Source organism: Ananas comosus, linkage group 3, assembly GCF_001540865.1.
Source record: "Ananas comosus cultivar F153 linkage group 3, ASM154086v1, whole genome shotgun sequence".
Lineage (NCBI taxonomy): Eukaryota > Viridiplantae > Streptophyta > Magnoliopsida > Poales > Bromeliaceae > Ananas > Ananas comosus.
The window spans coordinates 10,251,328-10,271,327 of record NC_033623.1 but is presented as its reverse complement, the minus strand read 5'-3'; the positions used below and the strand labels follow the sequence as shown (position 1 = coordinate 10,271,327).

Genomic DNA, 20,000 nt, shown 5'->3' with positions numbered 1-20,000 from the left:
TTAATAACTAACATATAATTTTTTCCAAAAAATCCATTCCAATAATCACAACAAAACGATCTAGTGCCATACGCATGACTAAAGAAAAAGAAAACTTCTATCTCATAGCCAACACAGCACAAAACATGAACACCGGAACTCCAAACAAAGCCTAAATAAATTAATAAATAAAAGGGCTTTAAGTTGGTCTCCATGCATGCATGTAAAGTGAGAACAACTAGCGATTATCTTTTTATAACTCTCCTAGGCTACACATTTGATTTAGAGGGGACATCTAAGATATAGGGCAATAACATATCAAAGCCACTATAACATCCAATAAAGTAATTATATAACATGGACTATTTTCCAATTTGTCGATATGTGTTAAGTCATTTTCATTCGGATGAGTGATCATGACGAGTCATTTTCATCTACAATCTTGCAAAACTTCCTTTTGTAGCATCCTATGAGCAAAATCATAGTTAAAACTCTAGCTAATACTCACCTTAAGCATAAATTTTATGCTCTAGAAAAAAAAAAAGTGTGCATTTGATTAAAAAATCTTTCAAATTTTAATATGTTTTCTTAGTGAGTTAGATGAATTGTCGATGTATGTTTCTGGCCTTTTTCTCTTTTAGATTAACAGGTGCTCTTCTCAAGCGAACTTACTGATTAAACACTCATTATCGACAAATGTCATGCAGTTGACTTTGATTGATTTTCTGTCTATGTAATTTTATGAAACTTCAAAACATATTATGTCTATTATATTCAACTAAAATTTAACATATTCATTAAAATGAGCTAATTTGTTGTTGAAATTTAACCACTGCCTTTGTGGGCAGAAGCACCTTCAAAAGCATGTAGTGATTAACATGCATTACTGTTCCATAGCTCTACTGCAATTATATATAGGAATATAACTATGTATGTGGCGCAATCGATCTACATAGGACATATAGCGAGACTGGTGCGCGAGTTCGAGATCGGTTCGAAACTAATTCGAGACCCGGCTCGATTGTCAATGAGCTGAATACAAGCGAATTAGGACCAGCTCAAGACAGGCTCGAAAATAATTCGAGTTAGCTCTTGAATAAAAATGAACTAGGATAGTCTACCTCGTTTTCGGGTTGGAATTAATTTGAGTTGGCTCGAAATTATTTCAAGCCAGCTTGAATTAAATTTTGATTAAGTATTAATCTATAATTAGTATTAGATTAATATTTAGTATTATCATTAATTTATTATTATTGATGCTTGTTTTTTATTTTTAGTATTACAAATTAGTATTTAAATTTAAAAGTTATACTACATATAAATCTAAAAATAATATTTATACATAGTACTTACTTATTTTCAAACTATATTCAGCTAAAAATGAGCGAGTTAGGATCACATCGTGTTCATCTCGTTTATTTTTCAAAATAAAAAAGTGAGCTCATGATCAGCTCGTTTATCGAGACGAGCGAGCCAAGTTAGAAATAATTATCAGTCGAGCACGTACTGACTTGCAAAGAGTGAACTAGATTAACAATCCTAATTACCAAGATAATGAGAGTCGGATTATCCTTTTAAATTAAAAGAAAAGCCTAGCTACTATCATGGAGCACTCCCAAACAAGGCCAATAAATGGACCTTAATTTGGTCCCCACTCGTCTAAGCTGAGCACTATTATATGTTATCTTTTCACATACGATTTTAGGGGGGACAACCTAAGATATAGGGCAACAATTAATATATNAAGAAAAGACATGTGAGGCTGAAAAGATTAGATATTCAACTCATAAATTATTTTTTTCATATTATAAATATATAATTATTTTGTACTTTGAACTATTAGACATATTTTTGTATCAAATTATAGATAATGTTCTATACAAATTAAACTATTGATCGCATGATGTTGAATTTCAAGCGGCTCGTTTAGGGCTCGAGCTCGCTCGACTCGAAATTAGGCTCGCTCGAGCTCGGCTCGAATTAATTTCAATCCAAACTTGAGCTTAAATTTAAGCTCGAAATTAATTTCAAGCCGAATTTGAGCCGAGGTAAGCTCGCTCGAGCTCGGCTCGTTTCCACCCCAAGAAGTATCCCATATGAATAGAATTCTTACTTGTTCTAGTAGTGGCCTTAATTTAGCATGAGTTGTACTATAGAAAAAAAAGTGTAAATTTTTGTAGTCCGAACAATGCCTGATTAAACAATCTTTCTATTTTGAAAACAGGCAATGTTAGGGCTATTTGGTCCAACATAGTTGCAAATATATTTATACAGCAATTGTAATGGTATTTGGATATAAATATTACGTTTGAGAGCTAAGCTCCTATACTTTCGAAAGTACGAAAGCCTCCATACTTGTAAGTTATTTTTGATGATGGGACATTTGATTTGGCGATCGGTTTTGTTAGTCATGATTTATGTTATTGGAACTATGTAGAAATCAAATTATATATTTTTTTGACTTCATTTGCCTAGTGAACGAGTAGTTTAAAAATGAACGATTTAAAAAAAAAACTTATAAAAAACAGTAATAAAAGACTCAAATTTCAAATCAAAAGCATTAGTCTTATTATTGATATTAAGTAGAATTTTTTATTAAAGTTTCATATAATTTGAATTGTTCTACACCGTTGAACTCGAAAATATATCACATCGATCGTTAAAATAGTCATTTTTTGAGACTTTTTGATCACTTGGTAAATAATGTTAAAAAATTATGAAATTTGATTTTCAGATAGTTCCAATAGTGTAGGTTATGCCTAACGGAGCCGATCGTCAAATCAAATATCTTATCATCGAAAAAATTTATAAGCATGTAATCCTTCGTACTTTCAAAAGTACAGAAGATGTACTTGATCTTGTGTCTAATATGGTATATTAATTATGGTGGAGAGACTAAAAGAAGTTCAATTGTAATTACTAGAACTATATTCAAATTGGTTACAAATTTTAATTATTGTAGTTAAAGAGAGAAATTTTAAACAAAGGGTTAATTGCATATAGGTCCCCGCAAATATGGTAAATTATAGATATATTCCTACAAAATTCAACTTTTAAATGTTATCCCTACAAAAGTCCTAATATTTTCATATACTTTCTTGCCGTTAGGATTCGTTAGAGAAATTTAGTTAATCATAGTTAAAATACTCAATTATGATTAATTAATAAGGTGAATTAATAATTTTACCCCTCTTCCTCTTTTCCTGCTTGTTTGAGTGGTCGTCGTCGTCGTCGCTGGCGAGGGAGGAGATGCGACGGATGATTGCGGCGAAGGAGGAGCCGCTGTCGCTGAGGAAAGGACCGATAGAGGCTACATCGATGTTGGAAGGGGATTCGGCAGACGCGGACCATTGGATCGGGTGGTGCTCCTTGTCGGAGATCGACATCGACCTTGCCATCCTCGGCGGCGCCTCCGGTTGAGGTAAGTGCAGCGGCGGCCGAAAAACAGCCTCCGCCGCCTCCTTCTTCTTCTTTTTCTTCTTTTTTGTATCCTCCTTTTTCTCCTTTTTTCTTTTTTTTTTCTTCTTTGTTGTTGTCGTCACTAATCCAATCGTCATGCCCACGTGGGCCGTCATCATGAGCACTTCCGACGGCATCGGCCGCACCTTCGCCTTACGCCTCACTGCTGTAAGCCTCAGCCTCGTCCTCATCGGCCGCAACTCCGACAAGCTTCGCGACGTCGCTTCGCAGCCCGAAAAGGAAGAGAAAGAGGAAGAGAGCAAAAATATCATTTCACGAACCTACTGTTAAAAAATAAATAGTTCTCTAACGGATCCTAATCAGAAGGATATATCTGAAAATATTAGAACTTTTGCTGTGATAACATCTTAAAGTTGAACTTTACAGGAATATACCTATAATTCACCATATTTGCAGGGACCTGTGTGCAATTAACCCATAAGACAAAAGATAAATTTACCTGGTAACTATCTTTTAAATAAAAAATATTTTTTCTTTCATAGTAGGAGTAATTTCACACTCTATATATATATAAAGAGATAAAATTTATAAATACAAGTTCATAGCCATATGCAGCCATACTAATTATTTATTGCTACAACGATTTTTACTACATCAAACTAAATAAGATACATATTGTTGTATTTACTATATTTTCAACTGCATATATTTTTAACTATATTGTATTTAGAATTAAGGTTAATTTCTTACAGGTCCTTGCAAATATAATGAATGACAAATATATTCTTATAAAGTGCAACTTTTATATAGGGCATGTTTGTTTGGGTGGAAGTGAGGTGAAAGTGGAAAGTAGGGAAGTCGCTTTCGCTGTAAATGATCACTTTCGTTGTTTGTTTTACCGTAAATAAGTTACGGTCGAAACTCGAGTTAATCTGAAACGGTGTAATAAACTTTGGCCCAAGATGGGCAGAAGTTAATTACGGTGAAGAGAGGTGAAAAAAATAAAATAAAATAATATACTAGATAAAAATAGTTATATTTAAATTTAAATATATTTAATTATGGTACTAATTAATCTTTTATTCAATTGACATATTTAAAATATGGTAAAAATTGATTAGTTAAATTTTAATTTTTTTTTATTTAATTTGTACAATTAAAATATGATAAAAATTAATTAATTAAGTATTAATATTTTTTTACTTTGTAATTTTATTGTTGTATTACTATAATTTATGTATAAAAAAATAATATAGTTATTTTAAATTAAATTTTAATTATATAAAAATATAATTATATTATTTTTATTTATTAAATTATTTATTATTTGTACATAAATTATAGCTTTACATCATACACTTCCTATTAAATAAACAGCAGAACTAATAAAACTTTACTTGCATAACTACGAAACAAACAACGGGGAAGATACAGTTTTCACCAAACTCCACTTCAACCCAAAGTCTAGTTTCGGTGAAACAAACATGCCCATATTGTACATACAAAAGTTTTAATATTTTCAAATATATCCCTCTGGTTTGTTACCGTTAGAGAATGATTAAATAAACGTTTATATTTTTAATTTTGCCATCACAAATATGCCCCTCCAAAAGTCATAACAATATAATATAAGAGGGGTAAAATTGACAAAAACTAAGCAGGGTTAAGTATTAAATCTATGGTTAACTAAATTTTTCTAACGGATTCTAACCGCAGGGACATATTTGAAAACATTTAGACTTTTGTAGAAATAATATATGAAAGTTGAACTTTGTAGGGATATATTTACTATCCAACATATGGATAGGAATCTGTATGAAATTAATTCTTAGAATTATATCCAACCAAACAGCTCTTAGGATGAATTTCCTGCGAGCACTTTGGGCTCTGGCCTTTTTAGTTCTGGGCATGTCCACTCTTTTTTACAACTGTGTATTCATCTTTGCTGGGCTCTGTAATCTTCTGTTAGGGCCTTATTGTACCTCAAGATTTGTGTAGAATGTTGGGACCCTTTAGAATTTTTTACTGATTGTTCCTATAGCCGGTGATAAAAAATTTAATGGTCGGTAAATATAAATTCGTAAGATCGAGAATTAGTTACGTCATATTTGCATAAATATGTGAATGAATCTGTCATGTTCAATCCAAGACTAAGAAGATAAACCACTTACAAATATTGGAACTTAAAACCAATAACCTGGTTCAATTCCCATAATTAAGTCCGACCCGCTTTCAATCAGTGTCGAAACAAAAGATAAAAAAAATGTGCACAGATGCCCTCAACCATAGGTAGTTCTAAAATAGCTCCCTCATCTAGTAGTTATGAACCGTTACTTGCTAAAAAGTAATTTAAAAAAGTATTAATTTGGTAAAGTTATTAATGAATTTAATCAAATCTCTTCTTTTTTTTTTGTGACAAAAATCACTTAATTTTAAATAGAAATTAAAAGTCGAAGGGTGTTGCTGAAGAGAAAATTAGTTGAGGGAGCCATTTCCGAACAGCATATAGGTAAGGGGTCTGCATACATTTTCACCTAAATCAAATCAGAAAAAGCTAACTGTATACACAAAAGTTTGATGCACATCCTACTCCTAAATGGGCAATTCTCCACCCTTGGATGGGATAGCTGTAGATTCTACACCTACTTTTCAAAATCAAAACCTCCAACGGTCGATTTTCCATCTCTGGGCATCTCGATGTTGGCCCTCTGCAACTCACTATAATCTAACGGTCCAAATTCCATCACGATTGATCTGACTGAAGGGCATTTCTGTCATTTCACATTTTTTGTTTATGTTTTTTTTTCAAATTCCTTATTTCTTAGCTTTCAACTCCACTAAATTCTCGCTTCACTCCTAAAACCCTCTCTCGTCGTTCTTCTTAATCCCCGAACCCTCGTTCCCGATCACCAAAAACCTTGGAGCATTTCCCGATTCGAGCGTTGGTGTTGTCTCCTTCTCTCGATCCGTAGAAATTTATGATCGCGATCCCCTTTTCTGAATCGATTTCATGATCAAAATCTCCAACCCTAACCCTAATTTGCTGCTTGAATCCTGGTAAGCTTCTTTACACGATTTCGTTCGTTATTCTGGGCACCATCCTTGCCGCATTCGATAATTTTTTTTTTCTTGTTTGGAATCAAATGCTGTCAAATTAGGGATCAGTTGCCGCTGATCAATTGTTGATCACAACAAAACCCTAAATTTTTTGAATGAGAAAGTTACCATCAAGATCGGTAGATTTGTTGAGGAATTATTTGATAGAGAAAGAGACGATGAGAAATAAGGACAGAAAGATTCATGGATTCTGATGAATTTTTCGGCTGCAAATCTCTGTTCTTGATAACTCTTCTGTGCAAGAATTGCTGTTTTGCCACTGCATTTTCCGTCATTAATTACGAAATTTGTCTAATGCTGTTAGGAAATATCGAAAAGACCGAACCATGATTTACAGCATGATTGCCGTCTGTTTATTGATAGTTTTTATTTAATTATGCATGGGACATCATGGAGCTCTATTTCATTTTCTGCGTGGAATTTGACATTATAATGTCTATTAGCTCCTTGCCTCAGTTTATTACTCTTTTTTTTTTTGACTGTTTCAGATTCTCCAAATACGTGGGCAACCGTAAGGACAAATCAAATTTACTATGGAGCATGAAAGTAGTGAGGAGAATACCCCTGGTCAAGTCAGGTCTAGAAAAGTACTTCCTGGAATGCTCGTTGAGAATGATTCCGTTCCAGCGGATATACAGACGATGGAAGTAGACATGCAGGATTCTGGAAGCAATATTGAATCTCCAACTCCTGAGAAGCCTGAATCTAGAAGGAAGGCAAATCTTGATTCTTCTCTTCCTAGAAAACTACTCATGAAGGATTTTGAATTTGTTAACAGTCACGTAGCTGCTGTTCGGCGAAGCACTCTCCTTTCCAGTGATGATAATTCTTCATCTTCAGGGTCTTCTCAAGGAATTACCCATCTTCAAGACAAATCTCTGAAGGAGAAATCAATTGAACTTCCAGAAAAGTCAGTCACTTAAATAGTTATTTTGTCACTTTAAATCTTTTGGACAATATAGTGACTCATATCTATCCCTCTTTTCGTAGATTGCAAACTTTAATAACCCTTTTCAACCGTATGGAGAGTTCTATAAGGTTGCTTCGGCTGTGTAAGAAGCTGCCAACTTTTCGAAACATTTGCACTCAGGTGGAGGTACTAAGTAAAAGGTAACTAATGTCTAATGCTTATATATTTAGTAGCAAACTTTATTTTGGATGTTGAAGTGTTTCTTGATCTCCAGGAAATTCTTAAGCAGCCAGCTTGCACAGATGAAGTATTTATTTCCTGAAGCTATTCAAATAAACAAGATACTTGTGCATGATGAGAAAACTTTATGCATGATTCCAGATATGAAAATTACTCTAATGATGAATGTTGTAGAAAACCGACAAACGGAGGGATCTATTTCTATGGCTTTATGCCAAGCTTTTCAAGAAAAGGTTTCGAGTTTTTTCATTGCCCATCAAGAGGTACAATATTCCACAATTCACATGATTCCTGTTATTTCTTGAGAATTGGGGAAGCTGTTTGATCTGATATTCTCTGTCTTAGCAGCTAAACTGGATAGTACAATATTCCATAAGTAATGAGTATCTGTTTCCTTGTTTTCTTGAGAATTGAGGAAATTATTTGATCTTATATTCTTTAACTGTGTTGTAAGGTAAACTGAATTTAGTTACTTTATTCACAATATAATTGTTATGTTTTAAGCCTAATTGCAACTTTATAGTCTATATTGGGATTAGGTTGACTGAAAATCGCTGTACTCTCCTGAAGATTACTGTTGAAAGGGAGCAATTATTTTTTCTAACTCTTAGTTGTTTTCCTATATATATTTGTGATAAAATTGTTTTCTAGGGAGGATGCCAAATAAATGTCCAGATCTGATTTTAATGCTGTTCCAAATATTTTTCACACCTTTGAGAAGAAACAAACAGCTAATCCTGCAGATTTCAGTTACAAAACAAACTAAGCTTGAAGCTTTCTCTACCAGGGCATGTTTCCTGTTGAGTTTCAGTCTGAAATTTCTGCTATATTTCTCTCTAATATTCACTAACAAGCATGATATCTAATCCTTTAGAAACTTAACTTTTCAAATGAGAAGACTAACTACTGCTTTCTTCATCTATTTTTCCCTCGAAATGTCTGTTTCTCTTAAACACTGTATTAAAAAACGCCATTAATCTCTTACTCTTTAAGCCCTTTCTTTACGTGTTTTTGATGGAGGATCAGGGCACTGATATACCCGAGGCCATGCTACCAGAACCTTTTAATTCAGGAAGCTTCCGCAACACTCTGCTCGAGGGATCATCTGCTGAACTACCACTGCCAAATTCTGGTGATCTAGCATCATTAAATGCCTCCCATCTTCCTCCATCATTCCGGAGACTGATTTCTCAGAAAGTTATGGCCACGAAAACACAAAGAACTCGGATACTTGCTTCACCAGCATTGTCAGAATCTCTATGCAATGATGGTGAACATATTGAAACTAGGAGTCCTCAGAAGCAAGATGACCATGGCTCTTTCTCAAACATCCACATTCCTGCAACAACTTTATGCACGCCAGCAAAAGTTGACTCAAATTTAGAGAAAGTGATTATTGAAACCCCCGCACAGCAGATGCCTAAAAGACCAGTGCCCACTCCAGATAGAAAGTTGGTGGCAGAAGATGAAGAAGAACTTTCTGAAGCTAGATTGACCACCCCAGCTCGTAGATCACTGATTTACTCACCATCAAAAACTGATGGAAATATGGAAGAACCAGTTCATCAAGCTGTAGCCACAAAAGGAAGCCTTTTGGGAGAAGAGACTAGTGGATTGCTCACTAAATCTCTACCTGTGGTAAGGAACATCGAATTACCCTACTTTTCAGCATAATTGATCATAGTTAAATAATCACACCAATCACTACTGTGAAAATGCCTTTTACCGAATGTTGGCAGATTCTATGAACAAGTAGGTTAGTACTGTTTAATTCTTACAAGTACTGTCCAATTCACTCAGATAACCAAAGTCAAAATGTACTCTACTTTCCATTTGCCTTTATTGCTTCTATGGCAAGTCCATCTATTGTTTGATGTTGGTGGACACAGTTAAAATAATCATACGGATCACTACCAGGAACATGCCCTTTACCAACTGCTAGCAGGTTCTATGAACAAATAGTTGTACTGTTCAATTCTTACAAATATTGTTCAATTCACTCGGATAAGCAAATTCAAATGTAAATTGTTCTATTTTACATTTGCCTTTATTGCTTTTGTGGCATGTCCATCTATTGTTTGATGTTGGTTTGTTTAGTAAAAGGCATTGATTGATGAAGCTTTCGTGTTAGGTCGAAGTTGAGTCCTCTCAATTATTCTGGATCCTTCTCATGTTTCTGTTGTGCTCTAGCCATTCCCATATTGGAGGGGAAAAGCTTGAAAGGAGAAGAGATAATCTGTCCTATTTCAAACTGAACATATTATTATTTGATGTTGAGGCACTTTAGTTTTTGATTTTGGATATCTTTGATGTGTGGTTTCCTGTAGTCTCTTTTTTCAAAAGCTGTGCTTCATGGACACATCCAACTGTTCAACATGGCAATTGTTAAACAACATGAGGTTCAAGGATTTAAAAATGAAATTTAGTAGTTTAATTTCATATAAAGCATCGGAGATATCACAGAAATGTGCGTTTATATGTTAGTTTAACCTAGTACTCCATTTAATCATTGATTGTTGAAGATTCATCAATTGAATGATTATGTTTGAGTTAGTTTTCAAGTTTTTACTTGTTGGCTTGTACTTTTATAGGTAGTAATGCCAGCAACATGATAGTTGTATATCAAAGTAGCACCGTGAACTAGTAACATAATTAAGTTTAGATCTGTGTAATAATGGGGCTAACTTTTACAGGAACCTGATACTGTAGCTGGTATTTTTGAAGAGGGCAACGTTAGCCAAGTCAGCATAGAGAAGTGTGTGGAGAAGCAAGCTTGCCTGCCTAACATTTTTGACACTATCTGCCTCATTACTTGTTCTTCCAATTGTTCTCTAATCACAAAACAGGAGCTTGTGCACAAGATTATCTCAAACAACTTAGAGATTGAGGAGACAGGTTGCTACTTACTCTAAATCATTCTACAAATGGTTGTTGTTTCTATTTTGCATTTACTTACTGTTAATTTTTCAACATGATAGGAGAAGTAGAAGAGCAGTTGGTGATGTTGGAACGGTTGGCTCCAGATTGGATTTGTAAGAAGGCTGTAGCTTCTGGAGAATTTCTCTACAGGCAAGTATTCTAATGGAGTGATTTAATATCATTGTTGAAAATCTCTGCACTGCCAATTAACTACTTAAGCTCTAAATTTCCTCTATATGATACTAGTGGTTATTCAGTTTTTCCTTTTAGAAATAAAGCTGAAAGCGATAGTTGCACCTTGATATATCATTTCCACATTTACAAACGATTTAATGCTATGCAGAGCTTTTGGCATAATCTCAAAATTCTGTGCCCTTGGCATTTGTTGCATCTATCTGCTTGTAAATGTTTTGAGTTTCTCGGTTTGGCTTTGCAATTCCTTCTCATGGTCTATACCTTTTGTACCAATTTGTCATTGCACTCTATCTAAAAGAAACATTTCTTAGCTATTGATAGTGTATTGTTTGGTATGTTTCTGCAGTATTAATCAAATATCCAATCTGAAAACAGTTCGAGCAAGGATTGCCGATGGCGTCTACTGAGACTTGTTGAGCATATCCGTGGTATGTGTAACTTTTATCTTATTGCTCTTCAAAATGCTAAAGTTCAATATAAAGCTGCTTCTGACTATATTCAGCTTGACTTGTTACTAATTTTGCTGGAATATTCGGTTGCGTGCTGTTATGAGTTCTTTTTGAACTAGATGCATTTTCTTCGAGGTTTCCTTCTGGTAAATTGCAGCAGGGTCCTCAACCTTGTAGTGAAATTTCAATTGAATCTGTAATGTTTATTAAATTTGTAGTGGTTATCCCGTATCTTCTGGTTAAAACTGCACATAGCAACCGATAGCCTTCTCTCTTCATCGGTTACAATTGATGACGGTTTCATCATAACAGCTCCATATGATACACGCTTTTAGGAGTTTATAGGAATAGAATATGAATGGTGTTGATTGCATGATCAAGAGATTTTACACAAATTAGTGGTGGTAAGCTCCGCACCCCGCCCGAAGTAACTAATTATTCTAGTCTAGATTCTATTTTCTATTTACTCTATGGAGGGGTGATAGTATTCTTCATGTTTGGATGTCGGAATAAGTTATCCAAGAATGATGTATTTGGTATGAAAATTTTTTAGTATGATAGTAAGTAGGAAGTTTGATTTTTTGCTTTTCGAAAGATTTTACTATTCATGATTTGGTAGGATAGTAGGTGAAACTATAGTATATTTCATCTACGTGGTTACTTATGTTATTCTAAAAAAATGATTTGAAGGCTGAATATGATATTCCAGTTTAAATCTTTATCTACCAAATGTGGAAGTATCTTAAGGCCCTATTTGAATGCATGAATATATACTAAATTGCCCAGTTTGTAGCAAACTCGTTTTGAGTATTAGCATGTAGCATATCAGTTTGTCGTATGTTAACTTAGGCTTCGTTTGGTTCAGATATAATTAAGAACTGTTTATTTTGGTAGCGTTTGGTTCGGGAACAAGGGAGGGAATAAGCCTTTGTTCCCCCTTTGTTCCCAAACGCTGCGTTTGGTATCCGAAAATAATAATTCTCAGATTTCTGGAATAAGTCGGTATAAGGCTGGAACTGCTGTTCCACCTTTTTTCCGGAACAAACTTGTTTCCAGGTGAGAATAAGGTTAATTAAAGTCTAAAAATAATTTTAATTATGGTATTAGATTATTAATTAATTTAATTAATATATTTAAATCACTATTTATTGCTTAAATAATAAAATAATTTATTAATTTATTATTTATAATTATTAATTAAATTATTGTTATTTATAATTATTAATAATTACTTTATTTATTTATTTAGTAATTAATAATTAATTAATTGTTAATTTATTTTTTAATTATAATTAATTAATTTACCATTAATTTATTCTTAATTAGTTTATTTATTATTAATTAACTATTTAATTTACTATTGTCACGCCCCGGGGTCCCCTTTTAGTTTGAAACACAGCGGAAAAGCGTTTAAATTTTTTTTTTTTTATTTTTTAAAAAAATCTGACCCCAGAGTATGTCAGATCCGCCACAAATATAGGGAATCCACTGTTCACATGGACAGAGTCTCCCCTATNTTATAATTATTAATATTAATTTATTATTTTTAAGTAATATTTTGATGTTAATTAACTGGATAAAATAATTTTAATTTTAAATTATAACTCTTATTTCCTTTGTTTCAATCTAATCATTCAAATACTATTTATCTTATTTCTAGGAACAATTCAATTTTCATCCAAACGCAAAATTTGTGTAGTTCCTGCTTATACCTCAGCTTGTAGCTATCCCTGGAATTAGCAGTTTTTACTTATACCCGAACCAAATGCAGCCTTTAGGTATAGATATAAGTTCAGGCGTAAGCAAGAAAAACTAAGTTTTTGTTTGGATGTAAATTGGGCTATTCAAAATAATATTTGGATAATTAAGGAGAATAAGAAGAATAGTGGTCAGTGGATTATTATAATTTCAAAATGTCAAAAATACCCCTCTTTTTAAACTTATGTAATATAAAGTTGGAACTATTATTTATTATTTATTACAATATATCTATTTAACATTAGCAATAAAGAAAAAGGATATTTTGCCTAAAAAAATTAAATTAATATTTTTGTACTAAAAATTTTAAAATCATATTATCATGTACCAAGATTAAAAGGATATTTTTGTACTAAATTAGATGTAATTCCAACTATTTAAATTTATAGTACTATCATGTACCAAGATTATAATATATTGCAAAATTAGGATATTCACCTGTTATTAGGTGCAAATTAAATAAAGATAGAATTGTTTAAGTACATTTATACAACGAATTTTACTACCGACTTTTCCAAATGTACAGTAAATCTGCACATTGCTTGAAAAATAATTTTCATGTTACAAGATGATAATTAATTAATAACTTCAAATAGAATAATTAAATTAAGCATACCCAGCAAGTTCTAAAGCTTTGATTAATTTTACAGAATATATGTAACTGTGCCATTATTTTCATACATCCAAAACATACTATCAAATATATGCAACTAAAATATTTGGTTAACAACAATATGTTTAAACATGTGCTCACATCTAAACATGTTATTTGCAAATATTAATATAGATGTAGACATGAAAACAGTCGATTATAAACATATAATCACTTGTCCACAACAATAGCAACAAATAGTTATCTTTTACTAGAGGAAAACTTAACCGTGCTTAGTTATAGGGTTCAATTAAAAATGTCCTCAACAATATTAATAATGTATTTAAATATAATATCTACAATCTGAAGTTTAAAAATTTAATTTCTACTATTTCATAATTGTTTGGTGATAATACTATGAAGATTGTTGCAACGTCTTGAGTCATCTAATCCTGCAAAATTTGTTGGGTCTCTGTTGTGATCGGCTGGAGGCAGTCGGTCTATCTCTTTATTAAAACTAGTGTAGACCCGCGCTTCGCTGCGGATTAGTAGATTGCGATAATTAATTTAAATAATGCGATAATTAATTTAAATAAACTGATAGTAAGACAAAAATTTATGGTAAATGCAAAGTAAAATATAGTATTGATAAACTGATAGTAGAAAGTTTTAATACAGCTTCAGTATGCACAATACAATGGAGGAGTACTACAGTATTGAAAATAGTATTTTAGCATAATGTAATATTAAATGTAATCCTTCACATCTTGCCTTCATTTGTCGAGGGAGCTTCATCGAAACTGGAAATGAAAGTAAAGATTTTAGTTTAATTTACGCTTATATAAAAAGTGATAAATATTTGAGGTCAAAAAATGGACGACATTAGATCTTCCATAAGTCGTCGTTTTTTTGCCGGCTGGATTTCATTTAAATCATCATCAAGTCTTGGAGAGCTTGAAATTTAAAAAATTACTTTTACTATATAATATATAATATATATATATATATTTTTTTTTTTTTGTTAAAGAATGGTCATTATGTGTGTGTATATATAATATATATATATATATAATATATCGATCATATAGTAGGAGTTGAGACTGATCCTAATCTATTAGTAGCAATTTTTTGTTGCTACCAGGTTTTTAGCTTTGATCAACCTTTTCATCATTTCTATATTGGATTAATACTATAGACCCGTTGGACCCTACTCATCCCGGGGGACACTATAAACTCCTAAACTGACTAATTATCATACTCATCTTACAATTTTCATCCAAGGGTTAAAAACTTATTAGCAAAAAGAGCGTCTTTCACTATTAACAGTATTGTCCAGCCTAATTCTATAATATATAATATATATATATATGATTCAATTAGAACAAATCAAGTATCGGAAATATTACCATTGATGAAATCACATGTGTCTGTGTGATGTTTCTGCCTTTAACTATTTCTTTGGAATATTCGCATTTTGAGAATAGAGAAGGCAAGTTCCTTTATTCACATTTTCTGATTTAATTAAATTTTTCGGTTGTTTTGGTCTTACCCTTTGTATCGTTAAGTTAGCACTGTTTTAAAAATTTTAAGTACTTTAAAAGGAGCACTTGTTCTAAACTTGTGTACATCAGGGAATATTTGAAAAATATCCTTTTCCCAATAATTGATTTAATTAGAGGATGAAGACGTAAATTTATCTAAGACCAAACTGAAGTAGCTAAGTTTTACTGGAGTGAATCTAAATCTTGGCCGACATGGCTTCGGAATATAAAATTGCAGAACCACTACCATCTTCAAACAATAGTGTTTAATTGTACCGTGCTAACACATATATTGACAACATTATTAAAAATAATATTTCCTTTTTTACAAATTAATAAAAACCTCTTTGCATGACACCCGCATTGTAATTACATGTAAATTTAGCTGTACCTCAAAATTGAGCGCATGAAAATTTTGCACAATTCGCAAGGAGAGGTCCTGCTTGACTAAAACCTCAAATCAGGTTGATTTAAACCAGAGGAACGGAGGCTCTACACTGCTAATGATGAACTGCAGTTACACTGAAAAGATGAATTGTATGGGACTATGTCAATAATTTTGTGCAGCTTAGGGGTATAAGAAAATGTAAAATTTTGTGGAGAACTCAAAAAGAAAAAATAAAGCAAAAGGGGTATAAGAAAGAAGGATTGAAAAAATTAAAACCAGTAGAGAGAACTAAGAAAGAGAAGTAGAGAAGAGAAACATTTTTTTTAAATTTAACCAAAATCATAGGGACATGAAAAGGCTCAGGTAAAACAACAATTCAATCCTAATCAAAGATATAAAGATAGAGACCATCAGTGGTAGATAGGATTGAATACATTAGCTATGTTAGCTAAGTGCAAGTGGTTGCCTTAGGAAAAGGCCTTCCTTACTCGATGCACTTGTTTTATCATCATTGCCTTACCAATCTGCAATAATAGTGAGGAGGTAAAATAGAAAAAAAAATTACACTGAAAATTTATAGATGAGAGTGAAGGCACATGACATGCCTATAATTTTGCTCATCTTAATATTACAAAACATGGAGTGAAGAAACGAAGGGAAAAGAATGTAAATAATCATTTACTAATAAGAGTAGGGAGCAAAAAACATGAAAGTCTTATTTAGTGGAAACTAAAAATAATAAAATAAAGCAAAAGGGACTAAGAGAAGTAGAGAAGAGAAACAATTTTTTTAAATGTAACCAAAATCATAGGAACATGAAAAGGCTGAGGTAAAACAACAATCCAATCCTAATCAAAGATATAGAGATAGAGACGATCAGTGGTAGGTAGGATTGAATACATTAGCTATGTTAGCGCAACCGGTTGTGTTAGGAAAAGGCCTTCCTTACCGGATGCACTTGTTTTATCATCACTGCCTTATCAATCTTCAACAATAACGAGGAGATAAAAATAGATAAAAAAAAATATACAACCAAACTGCATGAAATTTGCAAACAATTACTCTCTCTATTTGAGGAGGAAAAATAAAAAGGTTATTTAATTTCTAATTTTATAGTTAATTATTTGGCCAATTTGCATAAAAAATTCACTTATTTTGGGCTTTTGCAAAACTGGGCCACCTTTTTCATTTTTGCAGATTCGGTCTGCTTTTTCCGCCGCTTGACCAAAATGCCCCTCCTATACAATAGCCTCCCGCGTATTTCTTGACATACGTATACTACCCTACTACCCTGCCGTACGGTCTGGCGCGCATTAAATGCGCCGCGTCCGTTTTACGCAACCTCCCTCGCTCATTACTCGGAACTCGGACCACATCCACCTCCACTATTCGCCGGCCCCGCTGTTTCCTGTTCGGCTTTAAGACTTTACGAAATTTTCTAAAGCTATTGAGAAATACTGCGCGCAACGCAATAGGGATAATAGTGCAACGCGAAGGAGCTACGAAAGGAGAAATGGTGCAACCGCCCTCTATAACAGTGCATCCGTAGCCTNAGCGAGGAGATAAAAATAGATAAAAAAAAATATACAACCAAACTGCATGAAATTTGCAAACAACTACTCTCTCTATTTGAGGAGGAAAAATAAAAAGGTTATTTAATTTCTAATTTTATAGTTAATTATTTTCATACCTAATATATTTTTTAGAAGTAACTAAGCAGCAACAGCCCAAAAATCTTGAAGAAATAAGTAGAGAAACACACACATACACACACATATATATATAGAGAGAGAGAGAGAGAGAATTGAGCTAGAATACTTTTAGAAGCACGAACCCCTTGGTGCTTCTAAGTTTCTAGCCCTTGGATCTACTCCTTAATTACTAATAGCCCTTGGATCAAATACTATTCTACCTACCACCACCTACCACTATCATTTCAACCTCACATCTCTCCATCCAATGATTAAAAACTCAAAAGCACCACCTTCATGGTGCTTTTGAGAGTATTCTAACTCAACTCTCTCTCTCTCTCTCTCTCTCTCTCTCTCTCNCTCTCTCTATATATATATATATATATATATATATAAAGCTTAATCAGATAAAGAATAGGTTATTAAGAAGCAACTAAAAAGGAAGTAACATTCGAAAGACTTTGAAGAAATAAGTATAGAAATATATAAGCAAAGACTAAACAGAGGAAGGATGATATTAGAAAATAGTTAAACACAACAGTTGAAAACCCTGAGTACATGAACACAGCAAGAGCAAACATTTTTTAGCCCAAATAAACATAATTACACAAATGGAATCAGAAGAAAGCTAGCAGGATATTTTAAAGCAATAAATTAAACATAATTGAGATTAAAAGAGAGCATTAGAAATAAGAAGCCACTAAATCCATTNATTAAAAGAGAGCATTAGAAATAAGAAGCCACTAAATCCATTAGTTAGTAACAAAATAGTACCAAAAGTTACATAACCAGGATAGTACTAAGAAAGAAAGGAAAGTACACAGATAGCTTTTGTCCAAAGACAGAAGCATAGTCCAAAAACAAAATGTTAAGATCTAACCAAAATAGAGCATTCCCACATAAGAAGTTCCATGAACTAAGCCAACTGGTTGGACATGGCCTCGGATGGATCGGCCGGAGCAGGAGATGGCTCAACAGTAAGGCGGTTCACCGCAGCGTAACATTCCCCAATAGCCTGGCGCAGCCTGATTCGTTCATTGATGTATTCATTTTTCTGTGCAAGTGTAGTTATGTAACATTCCTTCAAGATATTATGCTCCCGTGTAAGATTATTGTACTGTGCAAATAGCACAGCATAATTAGTAGTCTGGTGATCATACAAATTTTTATAGATTACGGAGTCTTCGTAATTAATATCTTTCACTTGCAAGTCACACTCATCTTTCAGTCTCTTTAGAGCTCGATGTGCTGTATCTTGCTCAGCAGCAGCATAGGTAGGAAAGTGGGCACTCTCACATTGGACCGTTTCAACGACAGTTTCGCTTCGGGGAATCTGTAAATCTATGGAGGCAACAAATTGCCTATCTGAGTTAGTACTCACCACACACTGGGGCACTTCCAGTTGTAGTTGTTCGTAAACCTCACGCAACAGCCTAGCATAAGATAGGTGAATAGTCGGCATGGGATGAACTGCAAAAGGCGGAATCACAAAAATTTTTTTTCCAAAGAGTTAAATAACCAGTAACATGAACAAAATTTTAAAAAATACGAACTATGAAAACACTAAGACTGTTCGAAAGGAAAGGTGGGGAAACCTGCGGAAAACGAAAACCTAGGAAAGGGAAAAAAAAGAAAATCAAACAGAGCAAAATGCATCTTCATAATTTTAATATATATTGAAAGCAAGAAGTGAAAGGAAGGAAAAAAAGTGAGGCTCAGACTGAAGAGCCGTGCTGGGGTTTAAATTGGGTTGGAATCGTACCCACCGTAAGCAGAAAAAGGAAGTTGAGTTTAAGTCGCGTTGAAATCGTACCCACTGTAAACAAAAAAAGGAAGTTGAGAGTCTGTAGGAGCTGGAAAACATAGGGGAAAAAAATAAAAAATTAAAAAAACGAAATCAAGCTGAGGAAACCAGATATGGATAAATCTAATATAACTTCAAAGCAAGAAGAAAATGAGAGTGGAGGGAGAAAATCAGAGTCTCAAACTGAATAATCATGCCATGCTCACAGTAGGCCGCTGGATCAGGATCAACACAATGAAGACGGTATTTCTTTTATCAGTTTTCATCATAGGATAGTGGAGAAAAATAATACCACAATCCTTTGTTTTTTATGTGCGGGCTATCATCATCGCCTCGGAAAAACTATCAATCAGTAGCAAAACCAAAGATAGGAGCAATGAGAGAGAGGAGGAGGTGGGGAAGCAGCACAACAATGCAAGTAAAAGAGCAGCAGTTTTTTTTTTTAGCTTATCAAACAATTATATGGGCAGAAAGTAAGCAGTAAGGTAGAGGCATTTTTTTTTTTATCTTTACAAACAAATTGCCAACAGACGCAAGAAAAACTAAAAAAAAAAAAAACAAATAAGTAAAAAACCTAAAAAATTCGAAATTTGGAAGAAACTGAGAAAAATAAAAGGTTGCAGAAAACTTGGTAAGCCAAAAGAGAGAAAAAACGCCACAAAGTGATAACCAAAAAAATGTACAAAAAAAGGGAGAGGCTCAGGGAGGGATATGAGGCTTATGCCAAAAGCACGCTCACAAAATGCCAAAGGTAATAAGGATAATCAAGGTAATTAAGGTAATTAAGGTAATATATAAACATTCTACCTTGTATTTTGGACAGACAAAGATACTGTGTTTTCTACACAGGGAAGTTATTTATAGAGGAAACAGTTAGTTAATATTGAAGAAGAATATGCAGAAGAAGAGCAAAAATTAACCAGTGTAAATGCAGAAGAAGAGCAAAGAATAACCAGTGTAAATGATGACAAAATCCACAATATCTTTAAGATAATAT

General features: G+C 33.3%; 1 protein-coding gene across 3 annotated transcripts in view; it reads left to right on the top strand.

Moving 5' to 3' along the window:
- Nucleotides 6,245-20,000, top strand: part of LOC109707929 (CDT1-like protein a, chloroplastic) — a 21,831-nt gene continuing 8,075 nt past the window's right edge. For all 3 annotated transcript variants that reach the window (XM_020229469.1, XM_020229468.1, XM_020229470.1), the window contains exons 1-8: nucleotides 6,245-6,456; nucleotides 7,005-7,426; nucleotides 7,507-7,626; nucleotides 7,701-7,929; nucleotides 8,693-9,304; nucleotides 10,360-10,561; nucleotides 10,645-10,735; nucleotides 11,127-11,208. In XM_020229469.1, coding sequence (XP_020085058.1) covers nucleotides 7,050-7,426; nucleotides 7,507-7,626; nucleotides 7,701-7,929; nucleotides 8,693-9,304; nucleotides 10,360-10,561; nucleotides 10,645-10,735; nucleotides 11,127-11,187 — 1,692 coding nt within the window. In that variant the 5' untranslated portion in view covers nucleotides 6,245-6,456; nucleotides 7,005-7,049 and the 3' untranslated portion in view covers nucleotides 11,188-11,208. The remainder of the gene's footprint in view (nucleotides 6,457-7,004; nucleotides 7,427-7,506; nucleotides 7,627-7,700; nucleotides 7,930-8,692; nucleotides 9,305-10,359; nucleotides 10,562-10,644; nucleotides 10,736-11,126; nucleotides 11,209-20,000) is intronic.